The sequence below is a fragment of the Toxorhynchites rutilus genome, chromosome 3 (genome assembly GCF_029784135.1).
Source record: "Toxorhynchites rutilus septentrionalis strain SRP chromosome 3, ASM2978413v1, whole genome shotgun sequence".
Classification (NCBI taxonomy): domain Eukaryota; kingdom Metazoa; phylum Arthropoda; class Insecta; order Diptera; family Culicidae; genus Toxorhynchites; species Toxorhynchites rutilus.
The window spans coordinates 304215495-304235586 of record NC_073746.1 but is presented as its reverse complement, the minus strand read 5'-3'; the positions used below and the strand labels follow the sequence as shown (position 1 = coordinate 304235586).

The window sequence follows — 20092 nt, the reverse complement described above, 5'->3', positions numbered from 1 at the left end:
GACTATGGCTGCGTCGATGATGGCCTGGTCTTTGCAGCCATGCGTATTTTTCCTGCATCCTTTCTGCTCTTCTGCGATGATGTGATGCTGTTCGCAGTGAGCAGAAACTTTGGCGGTAATTATGCTGCTCAGTATTTTGTACAGACTCGATAGGCACGTTATCGGTCTGTACTTTGATGGGTTCAATGTGTTGCTGTCTTTCGGGAGGAGGAAGGTGACGCCACGGGTGGCGAATTCAGGAAGGTTGTGTGGGTCACGTAGCACCTTGTTGAAGCACTCAGCTATCTTTGGATGTGCGACGGTCAGCTTCTTGTGCCAACAGTTCTGGACACCATCGGGGCCCGGTGCTGCCCAGTTCCTCAGGTACCGCGAGGCTTCGCGGACATCATTCTCTCCGACGATGATAGCTGGCATCTCTCCAATTTCACCACAACTCTCCTCCTCCCGTCTTAACCACATTTGCCCGTCGCGATGTTGTACTGGGGTCTCCCAAATACCAGCCCAGAAGTTCGTCACATCGCTAATATCTGGCAAACCTTCGCGGTAGTCGGGCTTCTCGTCGCTAATGTGGTCGTAGAACGCTTTCTCGTTATCTCTGAACATCCGATTTTGTTCCTGGCGCTTTGCAGAGTCAGAGTAACGTTTCAGCCGTTTTGTAAGGACGCTCAATTGCTGTACCAGTGTGTCGAGTTTTTCCGTCAGCTGGTGAGCTCCCAGCTGGCGAAGTTCAGTAGGCCGCACGATCACAGCAACTTGGCGACATAATTTCACCGATCTGCTGCCTCTTTTGTACGCCATCAGTCTTCCAATTGCGGCGCGCTTGTTTAGGATCCGTTGCTCCAATCTCCTTCGCCATGGAGGCTCACGCCTTTCACGGAGATGTTGGAGCAGTCCGCCTCTTGGCCTAATACGGTATCCTAAACTTTTGGCGGTCGCCACAGCAGCACAGTAAACTTTCAGTTGCAGCTCCTCCATGTTCTCAGCATTAACCAAGTGCAGCGGAAGACGCTCTGACTCGCTCTGACTCGCTCGCACCCCCTCACTTAGCCACTTTCGACACCCGTTCTCGGAGCCAAGACCAGGTGTGTGTTTCCAGTTCACGCCCGATCTAAAAATGTCGTCATATGATCTTCGTGGAGGCGTGAGATAGGAACATTTGAGACCAACAGGTAGGCTCCTACCCTAGTGTTGATCCCCATTTGAGAACCAATTTTTTTGGCAGACTTATCTCACTTCTTAACTAGGCGAACCTAGCCAGAATTTTCACCTGCCCCCGGGCTTCTGAATGCCAAAGGGGGACTAGGCTCTGCGGAATGCACGTATCTGCATGCTCGTGCTGTTTCAGCGATTTTTTTTTTTTTTTTTTTTTTTTTTTGTTTAAATTACATTTTATTTCAGCATGTTAGTTACAATTAACAATTGACAATTAAAATTACTACTTATACTTATTGCTATATTATCTTACTATCATTATACTTTGTCTGTCTTACTATTTTATTACTCTATCCTCCTAGCATATGTTCAAGTTAATTCCGAAAATATTTTTAAACGTTTGTTTATTATTCCATCTCATTTCTCTTAACTCCTTTTGGAATACATATAAGCTTGATCTGGGATAAAATTTCAAATTATGTGACATTGCTCTAATACATAGGAATAAAGCTGCATTTTCATTCTTTTTCCTTGTGTCGATCTCGAATGATAAAATATCTTCCAAACTTTCCATTTTTAAGCCACAAAATCTTTCAACTGCATTCAACGTCCAATTAGAGATAATCCGAGATTGAGGGCATTCAGTTATTCTGTGTAGATTGTTGTCTTCACCTGCACACAGTTCGCAAGAGTTGTCTGTTAATTGTCCAATATAAGTCAACTATTTATCCCTGTTCGGAACTAAATTGTTACAAAGACTGAACATTCTCGCACGGTCTTCTGTTGGGATGAAATTGTAACTTATGTTTTTCCAAATAATTCCCCAAAGGATTGAAGGATGATCGTTTTTTATTTTCGGTATAGTATTTTTCTCAGTTATAAAATGTCTGTAAATTGATAGAGTGCTGTTTAGTTTATTATCTTGTTTGACTATGCGCATCTCTTCTATCCAATCTCTGAATATTCGTGGCAATTGTTGTATCCTCTGGTAAATATTGCTCTGTTGGATCATTTATATTATACAAAACATTCTTGATGAAAAGAGATTTCATTTTTAATTCGGAGTCCACCAACCTAATTCCCCCTACACTATAGTCAAGATATAATTGATCACGGTGAGTTTTAAACATATAACCAGCCCATAAGAATCTTAATGCTGCCGTGTTGATAGAATCGATATGTTTTTTGAAAGGGGGGAATAATTGCGATGTATACCAGAACTTTGAAAGAATAAATGCGTTTAGTAACCAGCTTTTTTGAATCAAATTGAGTCTTCTCGTACTATGAATTTGTAGAGTGTATTTTACGTTAGAAAGTATTCTATTATAGTTTAAATTGATTGTTTCGCTAATACTACTTGTGAATTCAACTCCTAGTATTTTCAATTTCCGAGCCTCGCGAATCATTTGAGGACCCAATCTTGCGTTATTTATTCTCATATAAACCGACTTTTCATAATTCATTTTAATGTTTCCAAATGATTCAAAGGAGTTTAGAATTTGGATTAGTAAATCGAACTCCTGATCATTCTTAATGAAAATATTAATGTCGTCGGCGTATGCGATAGTTTTAATGAACTTATCGTAAATAAGTACACCCGCAATGCCATCACTTATTTTCCTCAGTAGAGGTTCAATGTACAGAACGAAGAGTAACATGCTCAACGGACATCCCTGTCTCACGGAAGAACGAATGCTTAATTCATCTGTAAGAAATCCATTGAAAAGAACTCCTGAAGAGGCATTGCTATAAAGGTTTTTTATACATGCGATAAAGCTGGCAGGAAAATTAAATTTTTCTAAGATTTTCCATAAATATAAATGATTAACCTTATCAAAAGCTTTTTGTAAGTCAATGCTAACTAATGCTCCTTTAAACCGTAAAGTATCGTTTGCCCGTAGAATGATCCGTCTGATATTTTTCAAATTGTCCGAGCAGGATCGGTTAACTTTGCAAGCTGATTGTTCACAACCCAACAAATCTTCTATGAAGGTTTGAATTCTGGTAGCAATGATTTTTGTGAACCATTTGTAGTCACAATTCAGTAATCGGCCTGTACTGGTTTAAATCGTGTTTATCGCCGTTTTTATGAATAAGTGTGATTATACCAGCTGTAAATTCTTTTGTGGGCTTGACAGTCCCAGATAAATAAGAATTAAATATATTCATCAAATCTTCTTTTACTAAATCAAAATGTTTTAAATAAAATTCATAATTGAGACCATCTGGCCCAGGAGATTTTTTTGTCGTACACATTTTCAAAACATCTCGCATCTCATACACAGTTATGGGTTTTATCAAACTTCTTTGCTGCTCGTCATTCAATTGCCGTGTAATGTGATTCAACGGATAGTCTGTTGAATGATTTGAGGGATTATTGTCCGAAACTTGTTGAAACTATTCAAAATAATCATGAATTATTATTTTAAGCCGAGTGGGATCACCAGTTATCACGTTGCCTTCCTTTAGTTTTAAATTATTGCTCTGACTATTTCTTTGTAGTTGAGCAGATACTTGGAAAACATTTGATAATTCTCCTTGCATAAGCGAAAAATTGTCAAATTTGCGGCAGTGATGTTTCAACCTGTCGTTCTCTATTTCAATTAGACGCGATTTTACTAAGCTGATATCACTATTTACATCTTCTCCGGAGCATCTTCTTCTATATAAATTTCTCAAAATCTCATGAAAATAGATTTTGGAATTTGAAATTCTTTGGTTATTCGACCAACTTTCGCTTTTGTAAAATTGTTTACATTTACTTTTCATAACTAAGTTCCACCACGCATTTTTGTCTGTTGTGTATAAAAGTCTACTACGTACATTTGAATAAGTAGATGCAAATTTGTCAGCTATTGAATCATTCTCTAAAATAGTAGAGTTTATTTTCCAATACCCCCTTCCTCTCCGTGAGAAAGACTCCGGATTAATTTTCACCTTCAAAACGATCGCACAGTGATCTGAAAAAGGAACTGGAATCGTTTCTGCATTCATCACCATTTTTACAAAATTAGAGGGCCCATAAAAACGGTCCAGTCGCGACGCGACACCTGATCGGAAGAACGAGAACTCATTCTTTTTTAGTTCAAGCAAAACGTCCTTCCAGTGAAATGAATCAACTAGCCTTTTCAGGCCAGTAGAGAAATTTTTTACTAATCCCGTGCAGTCGAACGAGTTCAATATGCAATTGAAATCACCTCCAAGTACTGAATATTCAATCTCTGATTTACTCAAATGAACCGTTAAATTATTTAAGAACAAATCGTCTCTCTCTTTCTTTTTGTTTGTTCCCGAAAAGGCGTATACATTCACATAATTGATATTGTTCACGACAATAGAAGATATTCGACCATTCGGATCAAGCACCACATTCTTAAACTCAAACAATTTCCTCAATAGAATACCGGTACCCATACCCAGCTCATTCATATTTACAATAGAGTGATGAGACGGAATAAAGGAAAGATTTTCATAACAAAGCTCTTGAACAAACACTAGATCGATATCATGATTCCATATGAAATCTCTCAATAAGTTCTGGTTAATTGTCGTCGTAGTGCTATTCAAGTTAATTGTAGCTATTTTAAGGACGTAGTTCATTTTTTTCCAACAATGCAGCGGAGCCTCTCATTATTCTTAACAGATTATCACTGCACGATCCACTGGTCAAAAGTTTTACTCCAAGCCAGTGTCAAATTATCGGAATATATAACGTACCTGGTTACTAATGCCTACATCTAATTCATCATCTGCTCGCGCTCTCCTGCTTTGCTCGGTTACGGTGCTGGTTCATTCATTTTCAAGATCTGATCTATTTTGTTCGGCTTCGGTTCCAGTTCATTGACAATGTTCGGCTTCGTGTTAAGACCATTCTTATAATTCGACATCAGCTTCAACCTCATTTGTCACCACGTGTTCACTCATCCTTGGCTATCGATGTAGGGGAAGTCTGCTGATCACTGCATGTTGTCGCGGTTTTCCGGGGAGTTGCTGAACGGGATCGCCTTTGCTGAATTTGTGCCAGAATGGGTTCTCTTGGAATAGCGAAGATTTTCTTCGCTCCCGTTTGTCCTGAACCAGCTGGGTCGACTGTTTGCCCAGTTTGATTTCTTGTCCGTTTCAACTGCTCCTTTGATTTGATCACCTGCCACCCCGCTCCATTTTCCTCGTTTTTCTGAATATTATCGACTTCCATGTCGCCATTGCTTTGGCCAGGAAGATTCGGGAACTCTTCCGGTCGGATTATAGACTGACGGTTTGCCACGTCATTGACGAGGCACGAACTACTTCCGCCGCCGCTGCCATTTCCGCTGATGCTGTCATTGCCATTCGATCCCTTGTTGTTCGCATTTGATCCCAAGCGATCGTTTACCGAAGGACGTTTCGGACAATCTACTTTCAGATGTTCTGTCGAGCCGCAAGAGAAGCATTTGTTCTGCAATCCGTCGTAGTACACCCTTGCCTTGATGTGCTGAATGAACACCTGCGCAGGTATTTCTTCCTTTACTTCCAAATGGATACCGCGTACTCCAGTCCATATTGGAAATCCGCTATTCGCATGGAAGCGTTCTCTAATCATCTGCTGAATGGTTCCGTATTTTTCAAAGACAGCCGCGATGTGTTTATCCTCCACTTCTGGTGGCAATCCGAAAACCCGGATGTACTTGAACGTTCCGCCCGCCGCCGAAACAGCAACTTGAAGCGTTGTTCCATTCTCGTACTCGAACGTGACGACTGGTCCTAGTTCCATCAGAACACGTTTCGTGATCCGCTCTGACTGAAACTTCACCATAATGCTGTAGTCCTCTCTGTACATCGCAGATAGCATTTCACTGTCCCATCCTTGCTTACGGAAGAAGCTAAACATTTCCTGGTTCGACGGATTAAAACTTTTGGAGCCAAAATGTAACTTCACCGTGTTTTGGCGGACGATTGCCCTATCCATTTCCAAAATGTTTCCTTTCAACTACAGATGAGGTTATGTTATCCGGAAGAAGTCGCGTGTTGAATTATATCGCACAATGAATGTATTGTTTATTAATCAGAAGAGAGTTAGCTGATAAGCGTCCGTCTCGCTTGAGATCTGAGCGTAAAAAGTTGTTTCAAATTTAAATTTCTCTGTTTTTGTAATGTAATACGAAAATTAATATTAGTTGCGCGCGAACATTTAATCGTTCACAAAACATAATATAGACTATTTTCGTTCATAGTCATATGCTAAGTTCAATCAAGGTCATTATTATTGCACTGTGAATGGCGTGACCTTGAAAATTGTCACAATAGAGAATGATATGTATGAGCGGTAATGTGTCGTTACAGGGAATGGTCGTTATACAGAAATGTCGCTATAAAGAAAAGAATTTCTATGTGATTTTGAAGGGACCTTTGGATATGTCGAAGATGGAGAGATTTGTCGCTATAAAGATTGTCGCTATAGAGAGCTTTGACTGTATCTACAAAATTCTGATCAATATAAAAAATGTTATAAATTGTTTAAATTTTCATAAAAAAATACCAAAAACAATTTTAGAGAAAAATTACACTGAAGAAAAAAATATTTTGAAATTTGAAATTCACTTTTTTTAAAATGTGTTTTTTTTTAAATTCACAAAAAAATTATCTGAATAGCCCTTATAATTTCAAACAAGTCACTCATACATCGGAAGAAGGGCACACGGGGCTTTACAGGGAAAAAGTTTTTATAACAACAACTTTTTCATGTTTTCTTCGAAAAAAGCGCAACTAATCCTAATTTTGTTTAAAGTTAATATGGTGATATAGCGTATTCGCCAAAGTTTTGGATCTTATAATATGAAATATGAACTTTGATCCAAGACATTGACTTTCTATCTAAGGAACCTACTATCTAGACTATAAGACCTACAAATAATTGGTTAAAGAATGAAATGTACGAAATTTTTGAAGTTTCCATTAAAAAATATCGAATTTTTTTTTTAGTTTCAGTGAAAAAAAATATTAGAAATATTAAAATTCATATTTCTCGAACATATTTTTTTTCAATTCTGGAAAAGTAGATATGAATAGCCCATAAAATTTGCAACCAGTCACCCATACATCGAAAGATGGGCACTTTTACAGGGAAAGAGTATTTTCAGCAACATCTTTTTCATGTTTTATTTTAAATTACAATTAATGTTTAACTCGTAACATTTTTATACATATATTATCATGTTTGGAAACATATCAAGAACATGTCAAACGCGAGAATTTACACACAAAAATGTTATGAGTAAAATATTACTTTTTCAGGAATCTCCATACAAAAATGAAGTACAGGAATGAGTAACGCCTAATGATAAAAAAATACTACCGAAATTGGGAGTCGGTGGTTGCAACTTTAAGAGCGCTCCCGCCAGTTTTTGGCCACAATAATCGTCCCAGCCGGCAGAAGTCGAGAAGCCGCCCTCCACGAAGCAACGAAAATATCGCAGTCGCAATGTGAATTCATTCGAAATAACCCAAATCAATCAATTGCACGGTGTTCTCAAGAATGGGGCATCTCCCAAATTTCATTGTGACGTATTTTGCGAAAAGATTTTAGGCTCCATTCTTACGAGATCAAATTGATTCAAGAACTGAAGCCACTTGACCGAAACTTTTCCGATTGGGCTCTGGCGAAATGACAAAATCATCTTCAGCGATGAGGCTCGTTTCTGGCTTAATGGCTTCATCAACAAGGAAAATATGCGCTATTCGATGAGAATCGTCATGTTACCGTTAATGGAGAGCGCTATCGCGACAGGTTGGGAAACTATATTTGGCCAGAATTGGAGGATCTTAACATCAACAACAACTACAATGGATTTATTGGAAAATAACTTGTTATTTCGAAAAATGGACCTGTTGATTGTCCGTCTCGTTCATACGATTTGACGAAATTGATTTTTTTTTTTATATGGGGCTATGTCAAATCACTGGTGTATGTCAACAAGCCAGCAGCTCTAGAAGAGTTCAGAAACAATATCCAACGTGGAATTCGATTGACCGCAGAATAAATTTAGAAAAACGAATATATTTATTTATATTAGAAATTACGATTCTTTCTGTAAGGCCTAGGCTACTTGTGACAATCGTAAAACAAGTGCATTGACTCGATTTGAACGATTGTAAAATTAAGCTACGCGAGTTAGCCGTAGGCATTTCAAAAGAACGAGTGGGATACATTTTGGACATGAAAAAGCTATACGCGCGATAGGTGCCGCGTTTGCTGACCGTCGACCAAAAACAGCGGCGCGTTGATGATTCAGTCAGTTTGGCGTTGTTGAAGCGTGTTCGAGTGGACTTCTTTCAACGTTTTGTAACAATGGATCGATTACTGGCTATACCAAATGTATTGCCCTCGAAGGAAACTATGTTGAGGATAAATATAGCTTTGTCCAAAAAACGATTGCTTTCATTAAAAATCCCGGGACTTCTCAGCCCATGTAGTAACAGCAGCTCCCATGCGGAGATTCATCAAAGAGCTAAAGTGAACGCCATTTAATAATAATGGATAATGTAGTTAACAGTGACTCTTTCAACGAGTGTGCTTTCCACGTTAAAAAAAGGAGACGATAATCCTATTTACAGACTGCGGGAACTCTTAACGTTGATTGTGCGTTGGTTGAAAGTGCCCACTGAAGCAATTATGTTGGTCTTAGTAGCCACTTGCTTGAGTAATAATCGTATGTTTATTGATGTTGGTCTGGGAAAAGATACTGAGATGTATAGAAAGCGGATCCACTTTGGAAATTCGCCAATCGTGCCAATATTGATACTATATTGACTATAAAAAGGCAAATTGTTAAATGCAGAAAGGAAAAGTTAAGTTTACGGCACGGGTGCTGTATGAAACTTAGGACGCAGGTGTGGTTTGTTCGAATTCATTCTGGATGTTTTTATGTCAATGATCGACCTCGCTCTGGTCGGCCAGCCACTTCCGTAATAATCAACAATGCGATAGTTTGGCATTATTTGAAAAGGCCGGCTACGCAAAGAAACGCGATGGAACCACTGAACTAACGCAACGAATAAAACCCATTTCTGAAGTAAATCATGAATGGGTAAAATACAGAAATATCTTTTTTTTTAATGGTCATGGGGTAAACGCGGTGAACTACCACAAACAACTTCGAAGCCTAGTTTAACGCTAAATAAAGTGATGCTGTGGAGTGATTGAAAGGGAGTCGTCCATTATGAAGTGTTAACACAAGTTAGTTAACACCTAACGATTAATTCAGAGCTGCACTGTTCACAACTAGACAGATTGAACAAAGCGATTGAGAGATAACGACTAGAATTGATCACACAGAAAAGGTGTTGTTTTCTATCAGGACAACGCGAGACCACACACTTATTTGATGACGCACTAAAATTGAAGAGTTTGGTTGGGAAGTTTTGATGCATCCACCGTATAGCTCGGACTTTGCTCCGTCTGATTACCAATTGTTCTCTACAGAGTTTTCTGGAAAACGTTGGGCTGCATAAGAGCTGTCGAAAATCACTTGAGGCAGTATTCTAGTCTAGAAATTAAAAAAAAAATCAAAATTATTTTCCTGCATATTTCTGTAGTTTAGGCATTCAAAAATATACTCTAGAAAGGACTTATCGAAAATCCTATTATTAACATAACATAACAATGAACTTCAAAGGCGTTGTTCTCGAAGCTAGTTTTTTCAAACTGGCGTACACGATATCTCAAGTTCTACTGAACCGATTCATGACGAATATATATGGATACAATTTGCAGGCATCTCTCTATCGCATGAACCTCTGAAAAATGATATATATGGGAAATTTTACTATTTTTAAAAAATCGATAAACGTAATAAAAAACGTTTTAAACCTCTTTTTGTTTTTCAAACGGATGCCACTTTGTCAAAAAATATGTTTTTGGCTTGTCCGAGGCTCATGCGATAGCGGCATCTTTAGCGCGGGGCAAAGGTTCGCACAGGGCAAAAGTGCGTAATGGCATTTTTGAAGCAAACGAGCATAAAAAATCTACAACAGTGTATTCGTTTGATACATTATTACACCAGCAGCGCACACATATTAACACGATACATTTCATGAAAGTGGCTAAAAGTTATGAGGTAAAGAGAGTTTTGCGATGTTTCGATAAATTTTTTTCAGTTTTGGAGATGACGATTTACTTACCTAAAATAACTGGAAAGTTCGAAACTGCACTGTTAAGGAAATCTTCATTCTATAGTAGATGACAGTGCGTATTCGTTTTTGTAAAAAAGTTTTTAAAAATTTGATTTGTTCAAAAATTGATTGTGGGGCAAAGGTGCGCAGTGGCTGTGGGGTAAAAGTTCGCACTTGCGTTTTGCTCTGAAAAAAATTATAAAATGTTTTCAACAAAATTTTTAACGGGACCCACATGAAGACAGCTGATTTGAAGAAATGCACAGAGACTTCGGGAGGAAGCCTCGAAGCGTCAGATTGCGGTAGACCTCGGTATATCTGAATTAGCTCTGAGGAAGAGTCTCATATCAGATAGTGATTTACGATTTGAATCTTCTTTTATTGACATTTCTACTTCTGTTGGGATTTGTCAGCGAGCACCTAGGGCGGTTCAGATAGGTATTTACGAGTGAGCAGTCTAAAAATCTGGCGGACCACTGCAGGGCACTGGGCAAAGCTTTCTATGGTATGACTCACAAAGATTTACGGCGTCTGGCGTTTGATTTTACGGAAGCCAACAACCTCCAGCACGAATTCAACCAAGTTGCAAAACTGGCAGGAAGAGATTGGGATTCTAGCTTCATTAGGAACCATCGTCTGTCTCTTCGAACCCCACAACAGCACAACGAAGCATCAGCGCTCCAAGGCAATGCGTCGGAATCCTCAGTACCGAAATCCAAGACGAGGAATAAAAATAAACAATTACTTTAAAATAATTCAAAATGAATTTCAAATGAAAATTGTTTTTGTTTTCACCATGCATTCAATTCAATAACTGTTATGTTTCGTTTATGTTTATGTTTTCGAAATAAACTTCAAATAAATATTGTTTTTTTCAACAATAAGTTTCAAATAAATCAAGTGACGTTAACTATGTATTTATAAACTTGATCTATATAAATAAAAATGATTCGGTGTCCGTACCTCACGATTTAACTCAAGAACGGAGAAACTGATTTAAACAGTCAGTATCAGGACTGATGCGTCTTAGTCTGCATCAGGTTTATATGTCAAAAAAGAAATTATATACCACGAGTATAGATTACGTACATAAAAATAATTTCTGTGGGAACTTGAGTTTTCGAAATGATTTATATCAATATATCAATTATGGAAGGGACGAAGTTCGCCGGGTCAGCAAGTTTGTTAATAAAAACGAATTCTGTTTCAAATGTTGGACATTTTCGGATGACTTATATTGTCAGTCTTCTCATTTTCAAAAATTTCCACGTGGTATATTCGACCATAACACCCACTCTTCTCCACCCATAAAGAGCCATAGAACACCCCCTCCTGCCTACTGGACGGTGCCTACCTCTTTAGTAATGATGCTTCTCCCGCTTCTGATGATAAATCATTTATTTTTGGTATGCGTTATCTCAGAAGTTCAATTCAATAAGTGCGTACCTTTGCCCCCACTATGAGGCAAAGGTGCGCATTTGTATTTTTGTATTAAAATTGTAGGTATTTGTCCAATTACAAAAACAACTCGAGAAATACTTGTACTACGTTTCGAAGGTAATATATATAGCTACAATTTGGTAAGAACAAGGAATTTTATTTGTTTTTATTTCAAGAGTTAATGGACGATAACAGTTAGGTGCGCACCTTTGCTGCACATTACTCTACTGATTTAGTATCTGTTCGATTTCATTTGTTTCAGATAACCAGAAGGGCTGGAATCGTGTACGCCATGGTACAACTTTTTTTTGGATCTCCTCATTTCATCAGCTTGTAACTATCCTAGTTATGAGTCTAGTTATCTAGTCTCTACACTAGAATACCCCGTTAAAATGTTCGTCCATCTCTCGTTGAATGTACTGACGGTAACTGGTTGATGTGATATGATTTTGCATTTTGCATGATCAAATTATTCATAGTTATGCTAATAAATTATTAAGATGGCACCATCTCATTACAATCAGAGTTGTTATACATTGTTTAGGAGACGATGCTCCACTGGGGAACGTAGTGTCACCTAATAAAAAAGAAATGGAAAAACTCTCGCAATAAATTATACAGAGATAGAAAAAATTCATTGGAATAACATTCTGATTCCTTATGCAATGTATGATTTATCAGACTCTGCTCTGAACCAATTCGCAACCTGCGCACGGGTTTTGCCAACGTAACCCCTGCCCATGAATGCCAGGATCAGGAGTCGCTCCTTTATGACGGTTAAATTGCGATGACAATCAATAATTTAGACTTTTATATTTTCTCATCCCCGCTAGCACAGTGCACAAGGTGCCACGTGGGATCCGCAGCCTCGTTTATGCATTTGCTTCCACCGTTATGTTGTCAATTTCGAAGCCTGGCAGGGAATTGTGTTCGAATGGTTTCCATCGTTTTGTGTGTTTCTCGCTATATTGCCGAAAGATAATGGTGTATATCTATTGTTTATGTATACGAGAGTTACCTTACGAATAAAATATGCTATCTGTTCGTACGGTATTACATCGAAATCCACCAATGGGACAATGGAACATCGTTTGTCGATGCTGTTGATGCTGAACTATGTATATGGGCCGTCTTTACATTTTTACATGTCAGTTGTGCAATTAGACGGAAGGTATGAGCGCATGTAGAGCGTTTGTCAATCGTCAGTACGAGGAATTTTAGGAAAAAATATTGTAAAAACTAAAACGATTGGACTGGTTCGAAGGGCAGCACACACTCTCACAATGGTTACATGCGATCTAACAGATGTGTCATATTTTCCAATCGAATATTCCTTTTCGTATCCTGTGACACACTCGATGTTACGAGTATAAACATATTCTCTCGTTATATGTGCTATATCACATTCGCAAGCCAGCGAGTAATTGGTTCACATGTTTGATGAGAAAATTAATTAATCGTGGAATCGAAAACGTCAACAAAATTGTTATTTTCACTCTGTTAGCCAAGAACGTTTGTTCCCGACAGAATGAAGCATTTTCATCTCGTTTTTTCTCTTACACAGAACTTTAAAATGCACTCGGATTCGCATTCACATAAACTTGTTCATCTCACTGGCGTTAAGCTGCATCTTCTGGATTGTGTGGTATAAATTTGTGGTCGAGGCACCAGAGGTTACGAACAGAAACGAGGTGAGTAAAAAGGATTCAGTTTGTCTAGTTCTATTGGTGTATACAATCGACTCAATATCTCATATGTTAAATGCAAATATCGGTCATCTTTTGGCTACATTCAACGGCAACTATCGTCGGAAACTCTATGCTTTATATTGAATAATCATGCTACCATTGTTGCAATAGTTGTTAGTTTTTATCCTAAACATAAAAATGAATTTATCAGAAATTCATTGTTACGAAATGCCATCAATGTCATGCATATCCTATAGAGTAATTTCGATACAGGAAAACTGAATATTGTTTTCTATTTGGATGCAACATGCAAAAGCAAATCAACTGATGATGTAAAAAGAAAACCATCTTTTTAGGTGCACTAGTGATATTTTTTCGACACATGCAGACTTGTTGTTTCAGTTTGTTATTCTCTTGGTAGATAAACAAGGTTCAACGCTTTATTTAAATAATAAAATGGTATGTAAGCTCCAGGTTGTATCATTCTTGTTGCTTTCTGTATCTTTTTTTATAGGATCTATTTTCGTGTTTTTTTTGTCTAGAATTATGCTAAGGCTCCAATCGACATGTTAGTTTTCCGAACTCAAACTCACAAAAAACGCTGCTCCCAAAAATAAAATTTTTGTTACAATTTAACCCCGACCTTTTTTCTGGAACATGCACCTATCGTAACGATCTTACTCTATTTGTTGTTACCACCTGTTCTTCAATCGAACTGAACATGTCTTCCAATAATTATCATTTCCATTTAATTTAATTCTCTAATAGTGTCAGTTTTGACTTTGAATATATATCATAAAAAGGATCAAAGATGATACCATAGCCAGGATCCAACATTTTAGAAGCCGAAACATGAAAATCGATTCTACTCTCAGTCACTTCACTTCGAGTACGACTACTTCGGCATTCGCCGTCAACATGACTAGTTCATCAGTCATCCTCGCTCTTAACGCTCGTCAATTCATTTCTAGTCAATTCAATTCTAGTGAATGTCTATTCTAATTAACATGACGAATGAATACAAATCTACCTCTTCATTCAACCTGGCCTCAATTCACCACTACTATTCCACCCTGACATGTACCTCGCTGCTCGCGTACAGAATGTTAGTAACGTTCATATAAAGTGAAACGAAAACTAGATTCCTGATGCGAAAAGGTAGTTACACCATTAATGGACGGCTACAATGTTTACCCACCGTGAACTCAAACATCAATACATGCATACATGATACATGATTACTCTCTCTCATGTATCATGTATGCATGTATGCAATTCAGTCTAGGGGGAGTCACTTCAATATGCCGTGAAGCCCATTTGACCGTGAAGAATGAAATGAGCACGAAGCGTTGTAGAGAAAAGAGCAACGTAAACGCCCGAATGACTGTTGATTCATGTTGACAGCGAAACTGTTGTCATTTCCAATTGTATACGAAAGCTGATGGTTCCATAGTCCTCTGACTCAGTTGAATATGACTTTTCCGAGTCCTGACCATAGCTCTTGACATGACGAACCTGATTTTGAAATCTAACCGCACCATGCACAATAATCCTCTTAACACATTATGTTCTAGTGTATGAAATTTCATATCCCTTTTTGAAAACCTATTAACTTTGGAAACACAATATTTCAATATTGATATACCACGACAAGAAAAATAACACCTCAAACCGATGTGTGTGTAAGTCAGTTCCTTAAATGCTGTCTTTGAAATGAGTGAAAACTTGTGCATCTTGTGACGACACGTTACGTGACAAGTGTAAATAGCAAAACCTCTAACAAAATCCGACAAAAATATGTAATCAACATGAAACTTGGATTGTGTTACATTTGCCCGAAAGACAGTTACCCGAACGACACTCACCCGGATGTAGCAAATACCCGAATGCGCATTGACCCGATTGTGACATTTACTCGAATGCAACATTGAAAAAGTGAGTTTAATATTAATTAAATCAATAGTTTTATATAAATAATGGACTTTAAGATTCTATTCGCAAGGCACACAACTAAAGGGTGTGTCACATCAAATTGCATCACGGAAAAAACGCTGTAGAAATTCGCCCAGTAGACCGATCCTTTTGAAAATTTTAGACAGTAAAATAAAAACTATTAAACAACTTTTGGCATTTTATTTTTAATCATACTTCGAGCCCAAGCCCGTATGCTCGCACCTTCCTCTTTACCCCGTCCATAAGGTTCTGTACAACGTCAGGTTGTAGTTTTTTTTGAACAGAAATCCATTTTCTCTCCATTTCGCCTCCGATTTGACAACTTTTGGGTTCTTCCGGAGGACCTGCTTCATAATCGCCCAATATTTCTCTATTGGGCGAAGCTCCGGCGCGTTGGGCGGGTTCATTTCCTTTGGCACGAAGGTGACCCCGTTGGCTTCGTACCACTCCAACACGTCCTTTGAATAGTGGCACGAAGCGAGATCCGGCTAGAAGATGGTCGGGCTCTCGTGCTGCTTCAATAGTGGTAGTAAGCGCTTCTGTAGGCACTCCTTAAGGTAAACCTGCCCGTTTACCGTGCCGGTCATCACGAAGGGGGCGCTCCGCTTTCCGCAAGAGCAGATCGCTTGCCACACCATGTACTTTTTGGAAAATTTGGATAGTTTCTGCTTGCGAATCTCCTCCGGAACGCTGAATTTGTCCTCTGCGGAGAAGAACAACAGGCCCGGCAGCTGACGAAAGTCCACTTTGACGTAGGTTTCGTCGTCCATTACCAGGCAATGCGGCTTCGTCAGCATTTCGGTGTACAGCTTCCGGGCTCGCGTCTTCCCCACCATGTTTTGCTTTTCGTCGCGGTTAGGAGCCTTCTGAACCTTGTATGTACGCAGGCCCTCCCGCTGCTTGGTCCGCTGGACGAATGAACTTGACAAATTCAGCTTATTGGCGACATCCCGGACCGAACTTCTCGGATCACGTCTAAACTGCTTAACTACGCGCTTGTGATCTTTTTCACTGACGGAGCATCCATATTTGCCGTTCTTCACCTTCTGGTCGATGGTTAGGTTCTCGAAGTATCGTTTTAGTACTCTGCTGACCGTGGATTGGACGATTCCCAGCATCTTACCGATGTCCCGATGTGACAACTCCGGATTCTCGAAATGAGTGTACAAGATTAATTCACGACGCTCTTTTTCGATCGACGACATTTTTCCAAAGTTACGAAAAATTGACAGTGAAGCATGGCCAACGTGATCTATACACTCTTATCTGATTATAAAACCAAAGCTGAAGATATAATTCCTAAAAAATAAATTTCTACAGCGTTTTTTCCGTGATGCAATTTGATGTGACACACCCTTTATAATAAATACTTCTGTACCCTAGGAGGACTAATCTTCTTATACTTGAATATCCGTCCAAACGACACATTTGATTTTCTATTTCATTCTATGATGAAAATGAAAATTGTTTTGTTTATACAATAACCATTAGTTATTGAATTGAAACAAGTGTAAATTAGTCTATATAATTTGAACTCAATCAATCGGAGATAAAAGAACACTATTATAACACAGCGAGATTCTCGAGCATTTACATGAAAGGTCATTCGAATACCATTTATCGAGGTAGAATATTCGCTCGAATGTTTAATCATCGAATGAGAAAGACAGAAATACTATTCAAAAAAGATTAGTTAGGAAAATTTTTTTGAAATTATTGAATTTGGATTTTTACATTTGATAATTTCAAATTAAATACATATTTAGAAGGAAAGAAAGTGAAAGAACAGCTAATGTTGAAAGAAGGAAAAAATATAAATAAAATATTATATTTTGATTTCGTGCCAACATTTTCAAAACATTTGTGCTTTATATGTTTCTATGTTATTACCTGATAATTTGTCGCAAAATATTCCAAAGGACGCGTGAATAATTCATGAATAATCTCTTAGCCTTGCAGAACAATACGGAAAGAAAAAGGTGAAGGCATATTAACACGTTCGTCACCCAGCGCGATTCGGTTGAGTTTCTTGCGGGGCCCAAATTCGTCTGTCAATAGCTAGAAAATAATCAGAAAAAGAGAAACAATGATAAGGAATCAAGCAATGATGATGGAATGCTGAAATCGTTTCAATAAAACAAGAAGTGGGTTACATCTGTGATACAACCGCGAGGTAGACGTAGGACTACCGTTGACTCGGTAATCATTTATTTGAAATTGCATCTGAATCAATTCTAAATGATTGAGTGAATGAATATTTTGAAATTTTTTTCTTGTTAGTGTGTGGTTTTATGAGTATAATTATGGAATTGTTATTAACATAAAATTCAACTCTTTCGAACTTGTTGGTGTTCCCGAAACGAACCGATGGAATTTGAGTGGCCTGTAAAAGCAAATGAAGATGTTTGATACATGATTCATTTTTGTTTTCGTGAGAATAACACGAGATTGTTCATGATCACTCCATGCGCAGAATAGAAACAGAGGGCGCCATTTTCACGGTGAAAATGAAATAAAGTCTATATAACCTTGCATATAATTCATTACGTTTTTATTGTTATGTGGTAATTTTTCATGATTGTTCCATGTGAAAGCAGAAACTGATGCTATTGACGAATTTATGCTAGATTTATAACCAGATGGCGCAGCGAGTAAAGTGATGATGTTTTGTTTTTTTGGTCGTACAATTGATTTTAAGAAAAATCAGAATTTATCTTCAAATTTCCCGGTTTCACGTATTATTTCTACGCTTAAAAGGTTAGAAAATCGCCATTTTACAATGTTGTATGTATATTTTGAAGAATGGCTTGGTATAAATGTTGTAACTTAAAAAAAAAACGATGAGTAGCATGTGTTGCACTAAAAATACTGCAAATCCTTCTTGTATCGGCCCTCACATTATCAATGATATCCTTAATACCAACTTAATACGATTACGATTTCATCACCATTATCCACAGTATTCATAATCTGTATGCTTAATCAAACTCGAAATTTTCGAAGATTATCAATGATTTTGGTCCAATCGCGTGTTGAAATCATCGTAAATATAGAAAGTCCTAACTTTCTTATACTTAAGACATTTACATCTTTGTGGTCGTTTGTCTGCTCTCAGCCACCACAGCAAGAAACTATGCTAATCTTATGTTTTCCGCGACCAAGTATCAGTTTATGCTTTTCCTAAACGAAGCTTGATGTCTAATGAACCTGTTCACGAATCAATACGGCACTCCAACAAGTAATAGATAACGGTAATCAGTATCAAACAAAGTGGTCACCACACAAAATAACGCAGTGGGCGTTGAATGCATAAGAATGTGGGACAAAATATCATCACAGCAGAATTTAGCCATTGTAACACTTTGGTGTGATGGAAAAGATTGTTCGTAAATATCAGAACTACTGTTTGCATAAATGTCTCAAGCGACAAAATCTTCGTTCTTCTAAGATGAAAACTTTTGATCATTTCGGATACGCTGAAATCATTTTTTGAGTAAATGGTTTGAGAAGTGAACTTTTCGGATACACATTGCTGGCATCCATTATACATTTATTGCATTAATGGCAAAAGTGTCTCATATTTAACGGATAGTAAAAATAAAATTATGTATTGATTATACTTAATATGATTTACTCTTGGAGACTATTTCGAAAGATTTCGCACAAAATAAATGAAAAATGTTTATTTTTCATAATCTTGCATGTTTCACTGCAATTCCGACCTGTACGATACCTATGCCCATAATTAATACGACCGCAAAGGGTTAATGGTTGAAATGAGTCTAAATAGAAATAAAATGATTAATCACGACCGAATCTTGCTTTTCAGCGCGTAGAATAAACAAACATCATCACTTTTGTGGTTCTGAACTGTAATGTAGGTGTCGCATGAGCTGATTCAGCTTTGTGTAAATTCGTCAATTGGATTGCATCACGGGAACACCAAGTCGAATGCGCAAATGCGAATATTCCTTCGCTTGGACGCGTTCACATGCAAACAATTTTCATGACTGTTCCATGCGAAAGCAGAACAGAAACTGATGCGAGTAAAAGTACTCACGCCTTGCATGAGTCCGCTATAGTTTCTCAAACACTAATGCAAGCGAGCAAAAGAAGTCGCAGCTTGCATGTATTCGCTATGACGGTTTTCACCAGGTGCCTAGATTTTGCGTCCGTGTTCGGGAACTTATACCGCTCCATTCAACCGGTAAAGAGGTATTAACGTGCAAAAACTTGCACTCCAGCGTCACTCTCTCGTTTTCGAAACTTTGAACTTACACCCCGGTACAGATGTGAAAGACGTAGTCCTACGTCAATACTACGCATAAGTATTGCCCAAAATTATTCCCAGATAGATCTGGGTGACGGGACGATGAACGTGTTAATTGTGTCTACACTAATTTCTAGAAAAGAATCAGCGAAGTCTCTCGCATTATTCTAAAATTTCGTCTTTGCAATTTTTCACTTTATTTCGATTTTTTGTTGCTCTCTCATATTGTATTGAATTAATCTTTTTAATTGTTAGGAGATTCGACAAAACTCATAACTTGATTTGTCGGAATTTTTCCTTCTTTATTCGGGCAAAAGTTGCATTTGTGTACATATTGCATTCGGGTAAACGTCGTATTCGGGTATTTGTTCGTACATACTACGCGACAAATGTCAAATTGGTCAGTATAACCCAATATAAGCAGTCGGTTCAACGTTGGTTT

At 38.0% G+C, this 20092-nt stretch overlaps 1 protein-coding gene across 3 annotated transcripts in view; it reads left to right on the top strand.

The window, feature by feature from the left end:
• Positions 1-20092, top strand: part of LOC129779352 (calcitonin gene-related peptide type 1 receptor) — a 90961-nt gene that overhangs the window by 51669 nt on the left and 19200 nt on the right. For all 3 annotated transcript variants that reach the window (XM_055786764.1, XM_055786765.1, XM_055786763.1), the window contains exon 6: positions 13304-13430. In XM_055786764.1, coding sequence (XP_055642739.1) covers positions 13304-13430 — 127 coding nt within the window. The remainder of the gene's footprint in view (positions 1-13303; positions 13431-20092) is intronic.